Below are 8,944 nucleotides of genomic sequence, written 5' to 3' on the forward strand. Positions count from 1 at the left end.
AAACAATAACTTGCTTTTCAGACGGCAGTCAGCACATACGGTAGGTCCAGTATTTATACTTAAAACAATGATTTTTTTTTTAAAACATCTGTGAAAAAAACAGACAATCAGAGTCCAAAACAGAGATTTTCTAGAAGTTTCAAGAAATTGAGAGAAATTAAAGAAATAAACAACAATAGCAAGTAACAATATGATATCTAGAAAAGGCAGTGATATTTACCTATGAAGGGCATGATTATACTTTCTTAAAACTTGGTGAAACTTCAGTTTCTTTCACTCATATTTTTTCTGGAAAAGTTGAGAGAGAAAGTCTTGTTACTTCTGCAAGAAAATTAAGCATTTGAGATTGCATGCAATAATTATGAAAACGAAATTATTTGAACATGCAAAGAATTTTAACATCTGGAAACAGAAAACAGAGTCTGGAAAGTGACAAATTTCGATACAAAAAAAGGAAAAAGAATTCGAGTAAAATTACCAAGAACAGATGATCAAGAGAGGTAAGGGAAAAATGTAAAGGAGCTTAGCTAATGTACCGGTCGTCCATTAATGCCCAGCTATATATGGGCTCTAACCCAACTGTAGTCCAACATATTTCAACAAATTAAATGGAAGTTAAGGAATATTTCAAATTAACAAAATTATTTTACCTTTTTAAAAGCTTATTATACTCAAGTCATATGCATGCACACAAATCAAAATTTTAGAAATATTTTGTGAATTTCTTAGATACACGAATTTAGATTTCCGTAATCCGGATGCATATACTCAATAATATGCATATGCTCATGTCATATTTGACCTCAACAACACTAACAAAAATTATAAAATAAATTAGAGAATATGCACAAAATAGCCAAATTTTTTAAGATAATTAAGAAAATAGTCATGAGCTACAGTAACTTGTCTGTATGATGTCGGAAAGCACGTGTAATTACATACAAGTCCTTTATAACATGCTTTTTTTCTCGAATTACATGTGATATAATAATATATCTCTTTTTATCATATTATTTTCCGGCATTACATGTTATTTATAAAGAGCACATGTTATTTTTTGAAAAAACACTCTATTCAATTTAATATCTTTCTCTATCATGTTATTTTGTAGTAATACACGTTTTTTATTATGATCACATGTGATTTCTTTAAAAAAAAGATTCTTATTTTATAGTAATTCACGGTTTTTATTAAGATCACATGTTATTTCTTTGAAAAAACACTCTATTCAGTTTAATATATTTCTCTATCATGTTATTTTGTAGTATTACACGTTTTTTTTATTATGATCACATGTGATTTCTTTAAAAAAATATTCTTATTTTCTAGTAATTCACGGTTTTTATTAAGATCACATGTTATTTCTTTATAAAAAGATTCTATTCAAGTTTAATTTTTCCGTAACAATGTTTTTAAAAAAAAAAACACAACGTAACAATGTTTTTTCTTAAAAATTCATTACGTTTTTTTAAATAGCATGTCTTTTAGTTAAATATAACATGTGAAATTTAGATCTTACATGCTATTTTGAAAAATATCACGAAACAATGTCGCCTACTGTAGATCTCAAAACAAACGGAGGATGGTTTTGTTATTTCACATCCTCAGACAAGGTGGGTCCATGCTGTTTTCCGACAGAAAATTTTCTCTCTGCTAGTTTCTTAATTTATGTGTCCAATTTGGCTATCTACTAATATTACCCGATAAATTATTCGAAAAAATAATAATAATTTTTTTTTCAATTATTGAATTTTCTAATCATGATTTAAGCTCTTAAATTCAATTAAAGAAAATGTTTTTCACATTAAGAGAGATCAGTTAAATTTTAAAAGTAAAAAATTACATATGTTACATTTAAAAAAATTATAATCACAATAATATATTTTACATAATTATTTTAAAAGATATAATGATTTATAAAAAGTTTACAATTGGAGGAAGAAAAAAAGAGCTTTATTTTCAATCTAGTATTCCTTTGCTACTTAAAGCCCACAATTTTCGAAACTAAAATGAGTCTTGTTCAAATCTCTTGATCCACTGATTCATATTTGATTCTAGTTACATTGTGTTAAATGTGTATCAAATTACAATATTTAATGTGAGATGATATTTCTATGAATATTTTTGTAATTTGTTTTTACTGGTTTTTAGTTACTACTAGGTAAAAATATATATTTGATTAAATTATTATAAACTTTTAATACATTTGAAAATAATAAAGTTGTTGTGTTTGGTTTTATTATACAAAACTAGTATGTAGTCCCGTACTACGTACGAGAAAACAAATGAAAGTTTATTATAACTACAACAAAATTATCATGTTAATTAAGATCAAATCTCCAAAGTTGTTCATTTCTTAGATTAAAAAGAGAAATAGGTGTGTTTCTGAGCTAGAAGAGAAATATATAATTTTTTTAAAGATAATGAAATCTCTTAAAATGTGATATATATTCCAGAGTCTTAACTTGGCACTTCATAGATCCCAACATTATATTTAGTGTTTTTATTTTTCTTGATTTAATAAGAAATCTGCAAAACAATATATGTCAGTAAGACCAAAACGTCGTAGATGTGCAAAAAATAGAGAATGATCAAATATGTTTTAACTCCATAATTCATAACTCACGTGCTTGTACTCACCATGTGTTTTCATTTGGCCTTTGTTGGTCTTCTTTTCTTCTTCTCGAGTGAATCGATAAAAATAACATTCAAAGCAAACTTTCTTTTGTAGCATCACAATCCAACAATGATGAAGCATCTGACAAATGGTAGTGAAGGTGTTAATTAGGTATTTATAAAAATCGTAGGAAATCGTGGAGATCGTGGAACATGAATTTGATTTTTTAGTAAAGAATTAATCTATTTTTCTATTTTTGTTTAAGAAAGGCTGGAAAAAAGAATTAGCATGCTCCTAAAAATATGGCTCGTAACGGTAGATTGTGGATATCGTAGAGAAACTTGATTTAGTTTTTTTAAAATAACAATTGTTTTGTTTCGTCACATTTTTACAGAAACTTGATTTATTTATTTTTTAAATAATTTTTGAATTGACAGATGTCACAGTATTATGGTTCAGTGACTTGTGTTTTATAAGATAAAAGATTCATAAATTTATAAATTTTGATTGTTGACGAATTAACAATATTTTTTCATCTTATTTTAAAAGCAGAAGATTATTAAAATTCATTTTATGGATTTTTTTATCATATTTGTTTTGTATAATTTTTTTTGTTGAAATGTGAAATTTATAGCTCAACAAAAAAAGGATTGTACATGATAAATAAAATCAAGAATAAGAAGTAGCTTAACGTTTGAACATTATATCAATCTTACTTCAAACCATCAAATTTATGTGAAGCTTTGTATTGAAGAGAAGAGATACGGTTTCGCATGACCCTATCAATGAGTCGGGTAAGGACTGCTGAGTCCGACCAGCCACTGTGATGACGCCGTGAGTTCTGTTCTCGCAAAACATTTAAGAATGGAGTCCATTGTGCAATGTGAGGAGTGGATCAAATGATTTGATGTATCTGACCAGTCTGGTGTTATGGATGTTCCGAGAAGATTTCCACACAACCTTGTCCAAATGGTGAATGTATAGGGACAAGCGAAGTATAGGTAATCTCTTGATTCATCTCTTTCACCACAAAAAAAGTGAAAAACAAAATGCTGAACACAACCCCATGCTCTCGTACGAACTCCCGTTGACAATTTGTCTTTTATTGCTAACCGTGGTACACCTTGTTGAAACCAAACAACTTGACTCCAAGTAATTTTAGGAAAGTATTTTCTATAGTTTAAATAGATTAAATTTCGATGTATATATATGAAAATTTTGTTCATATTTAATGGTAAGATTTACTATTTGAGTTTTTAAAATAATTAGTTTTGATAAGTGTAGGATTTTTATGTGTTTTGGCAATTACTATTTTTTTTTTAACATCTGTTTTATTTAAAAGTTGGAAGCGGCCAAATGGTCGCAGTGTAGAGTTTCTACAATAAAGCTTGGAAAATAAAAATGAAACACAGAAGACACATTATCTTGTATCGAATGCTTTGCTAGGATATGTGCCGGCTTATTCGTTTCTCGTTGTAGAATTTTACCTCTTTAAATCGCAGTTTCCAGAAGTGGACTTCTGGCATCCAATTGAGTGTACTCCAAAGTTCATGCTCTTTCCTTTGAGTAGTTCATTTAGTTGTCTGCAGTCTCCTTCAAAAAAGACTTTATCATATTCCCCTTATCCAGCAGTTTTGCATTGCCATTATCAAGGCCTGAATATTGCTTTCTAAAGCACATGTAGCTACTTCGCCTACGCCTTGTCCCGATCCCAAATAAAAACCATTGTTGTCACGTAGAATCCATCCAGCTTTAATTGATTTACTTTGATTTACTGCTGTTGAGAAAAGATCCATCGTAATTGCATTTTACCCAGTTAGTGTCCGGTCTTTTCCAACAGCTTTGAGTGGTTTCACTTCTGCGAGGATGTGAGGTTATCATATTCGGAGCTTGTGTTGCTTGAAAGTTGTCCGCATCCATCCATTCTCTTGAGTCTTATTTTGCATTACTAAGGTCTATTCTCCAATGAATCTGTCTCCTTTGGTGGACCAAAAGATTCCTATTCTTCCATAGTCTCCATAAGATCCACAACGGTAGTTGTGACAGTTCTCTCGACAAACCTGACTCTTTAGCCTTAATGATCAAAGTTAGCTTTTTCTCCAAAGGTTCAGCCGGATCAATTAGTTCCATAAATGGAATTCCAGATGCACGCCAAATCAATTGAGCACGAGGGCAGTCAAAGAACAGGTGATGTGTTGATTCTATTGCTTGACAACACCGCTTGTAAGTTAAATCTCTGCTTATATGACGTCTTTGAAGATTTTCCCTTGTAGAAAGTATCCCGTTAAGGAGTCTCGAAAGGAAATGTCGGATTTTCAGAGCGGTATTTAATTTCTAGATCAAGACTTTGAGACGTGGATTAACATTCGATGGGATCCGGCCATTATTTGAGGGAAGGAGTGTTTTGAGAGCTAGTAAGAAAACTTTACGGTGTAAATCCCTGATTTAGTACTGTGAACATCTCTGTTTGCGCTTCTGCAAATTTTGAGAGCCAAGATTGTATCCAATTCCTCTTATACTACTATTTCACGAACAAGCTCCTCATTCCATCTTGTTTTACAACAATTCATCAACTCTCAAACTTTATAGCTTGTGGTAGGAGTCGCGGAGGTCTTGGTTGGTGCTAAGGTAGCCACGGATCAGCCCATGTGTCAACCATATTGCCATCTCCTATAACAAAACGCATTCCTTGTTTCAATAAATCCCTTCCATGGAGGATCGATCTCCAGGTAAAAGAGCTCTTTTTTCTCACCCTCGCATTTAGAATATTGGTATCTGCATAATATCTTCCTCGTAACACTCGAGCTAATAAGCATTCTGGTTTTTGTAAGAGCCTCCATACTTGTTTGTCAAGCAAAGCCAGATTAAAGTTTTCCATGTCTCTGAATCCAAGACCACCTTCTTTCTTCAGTATACTCAGTCTATTATTTGCAAGCTAGTGCAACCCTTTTCGTTCTTCTCTTGGACTCCACCAGAATATTGCCAAAACTCCTTCTATCTCGTCACATATACCTTTGGATAGTTTAAAGATGTTCATAGCGTAAACTGGCATTGCCAAAGCTGTTGACTTTAGGAGAACTTCCCTTCCTCCTGGGCAAAGGAATCTTTTGCTCCATCCCTGCGTCTTTTCCTTAACCTTGTCCACTATGTAATGGAACATTTCTTTTTTTTTTTTTTTGCTCCGAATTGTTCTAGTATCCCCAAATATTTCCCCCCTCCACCCTCATTATGAATAACCAAGAATCTTCTCATTCACGTTTTTGTTGTTGAGCTCACTTTTCTTCCAAGGTGATAGCTGACTTCCAAAAGTTGATTTCTTGCCCTAACGCTGCTTCGTACTTAGTAAGTACTTCTTTTCTTGTCTTACACGACTTATCATTTGCCAAAGTAAAAAAGAACGCGTCATCAGAAAAGAGAAGATGACTTACTGCTGCAGAACTTTGGTTGCTGATCTTCATGCCTTGTAGTTTCCAATATGTTACAAAACGATTCATCAAATGAGAGGGTACTTCAGCGCATAGAATAAAAAGGTATGGAGATAAAGGGTATCCTCTCCGAATTTGTCTTTCTGGTTTTATTAACCCTTTCGGCACACCATTGACCAAGAACGAGTAGCTAACTGTTGTAACACACTTCATAATCCATCCAATCCATTTATGATCAAACCCATTTGCTTCATTGTATCTTCCAGGAAACTCCATTCTAGACGATCATACGATATCGTAACATCTGTTTTAATGGCCATATAAAATTTTGCCTGGCGGGTTCTGACTTTGAGAGCATGGAAAACCTCATGAGCAATAATTACATTGGCTGTAATCATTATGCCCGGGATAAAAGCAGCTTGATTTTCCGATATGATGCCATTGAGGTGTTGATTCAATTTGTTTACCAAAATTTTAGAAATGATTTTATAGCTGATGTTGCATAACGCAATTGGCTTAAACTCCATCATCATTGTAGGTGATTATGTCTTTGGGATGAGACAAAGATTGGTGTGGTTAGGGTTTTTGTCTAGAAAACCTTCGTCAAAAAAACTTCTAACTTCTCAAATCACCGCAAGGCTTATATCCTGCCAAATATGATGATAGAATTTTCCATTAAATCCATCAGGACCTGGTGCTCGAGTCGGACCAATTGAGAAAATCGAGTTCTTGATTTCATCATCACTAACAACTCTGGTCAGGTCCTCATTCGTCTAACTTGAGACTCTGCCCTGATAGCTACTTCAGCAACTTCTACATCACCTAGTTTTTAATTCCCAGTTGCATCTTCAATCGACATGATTTTGTTCTTTGCTCTTCTGATTTTTGTGACTGAGTGAAAGTACTTTGTATTTCTATCTCCCACTTTCAGCCATGTATTTTTGCTTTTAGATTTCCAAAAAATCTCCTCTTCTATTTAGCCCGTGTTGAGGTCTCTTTTTATTCTGTTCTTTTCTACAATGGAAAACGTGCCAAAGGAGGAGCTGATGACGTAGTCATGATATGCGTTCTTCAGCGTTAGCCTTGTTTCTCCGCTTCCATTGTGAAATGTATTTCCTACAAGTTGCTATTCTTTTGCTAGTGGTACCACTGAATCTGTTCTTCTTTCTTCTGTATTCCAGCCCTTAAGAACTGAATCCTGAAATCCTTCTTTGTTAAACATACGGCTTTCATAGGAAAATGATCCTCTTCTCTCTTCAACAAAACCAGATATATGAGTAACTAAAGGCCTATGGTCAGATTCTCCCATCTCTAAAAATTCTGTTTCTGAAGAAGGAAATAGAGCTCGCCATTCACTGTTTGCCATATTTCTATCAAGGCAGCAAGATACAAGAATGGTTACCCCTTTGTCCAGCCCACAAAAATCGATTACCAACTGCCTTTAAGTCCATTAAATCGCACGTTCTAACCATTCTTCTAATCTTACGAAAGGATCTCTCTGGTCTTAGAGGACCTCCTTGTTTTTCATCATTACCAAGTAATTCATTGAAATCTCTAACGATAATCCAAGGGCCTCTTCTATTACTTGTAGTTCTTTCTAATGATTCCCATAACTCATTACGGTAACTCGGATTGGGATGCCCATACACAAAAGAGAAATAGAAACCACTTCCATTGCATTTGACATAACAATCTACAAGATTTGCGGAATGAAAATAAACACATATATCTACAGACTACTTCCAAGATTTGCATAATTTTTTATTTATTTTATAAATCGTTAAAATATTTAATTTATTTAAAACTAAAAATATATTTTACGGTTGCATTTTATAGAAAGTTGCGATCCGAATAAATGTCTTATACTGTTGTGTTTTTTTTTTCCGTAACTTATTGTAAACTTAGTTGAACCATTGCAATATTTAGTTTATTTCACGAACAAATGCAACTCTTGGTTTATTTTATAAACCGATATAACATTTAATTATCTACTGTCACGTCATTCGGTGTAACTTTTTATAAACCATTATTTCAATTTTAGTAACTAAAATGTATTTAAATAAAATTGTAACCGTTTAATTGAACCGTTGCAAATTTAGTTTATTTGACATATTATTACAACTTTTGGTTTTGTTTTATGAACCGTTGTAATCTTTAGCTTTTTTGACGAACCGTTGCAACATTTGGTATATATGATATCTACGGTCGTGTCTTTCGGTTATAGTTCTTCATCAAATTTTTAATTTTGATTAATATTTAAATGAATATGTTGCTACCGTTTAATAAAACATAGTAACATTTGGTTTATTTGACGAACCAATGAAGATTTTGGCTTATCTGATGAACCGTTGTAACCTTAGTTTATTTGATGAACTGTTACAATATTTAATATATTTAATGAACCATTGCAACTTTAGTTTATTTGATGAATTATTACAACTTTAGGTATATTTAATGAACCGTTGCAACTTTGCCTTTTGTAATACATTTTTTAGAGCATTAACTAAAGCTTTTTTTTTTGAACAAATACATATCCAACATTTAAACAAGGTTACTACATCTTCATCTATAATACTATCATGGTGATTTCAGACCACTATTTAACCTACCGCTTTTTTTTATTTTATTTCAAACGACTATTTGGCATACCGTTTTTTGTTATTTTGAGCTGTTAATCTTGTGATGCAACCTTAACATCGTCTTGTTAAATAAAAATGTAATGTACATTAAATTTGTTGTTTCCACCAATTGTTTGGGTCAAAAACATTTGATTTAAATGATAAATTCTCAAACGTGTTTTTCTATTTGATTATGTTATATATCTGTAGTTCCATTTAAGATATATGTAAGATAATTGTACATATCACTATTTTTTGTTTACAACTTACATATCAGTTTATGT

General features: G+C 32.1%; 1 protein-coding gene across 5 annotated transcripts in view; it reads right to left on the reverse strand.

Moving 5' to 3' along the window:
* LOC9313256 overlaps positions 1-532 on the reverse strand; it is a 2,159-nt gene extending 1,627 nt beyond the window's left edge. For 3 of the 5 annotated variants that reach the window (XM_021026122.1, XM_021026120.1, XM_021026118.1), the window contains exon 1: positions 221-388. In XM_021026122.1, the coding sequence (XP_020881781.1) occupies positions 221-233 (13 nt within the window). In that variant the 5' untranslated portion in view covers positions 234-388. Of the gene's footprint in view, positions 1-220; positions 389-478 lie in introns of those variants that run through there. The other 2 variants (XM_021026119.1, XM_021026121.1) reach the window with 2 other exon arrangements.
* Positions 533-8,944: the final 8,412 nt, after the last annotated feature.

The sequence above is a fragment of the Arabidopsis lyrata genome (genome assembly GCF_000004255.2).
Source record: "Arabidopsis lyrata subsp. lyrata unplaced genomic scaffold ARALYscaffold_5, whole genome shotgun sequence".
In the NCBI taxonomy this organism is placed as follows: Eukaryota; Viridiplantae; Streptophyta; class Magnoliopsida; order Brassicales; family Brassicaceae; genus Arabidopsis; species Arabidopsis lyrata.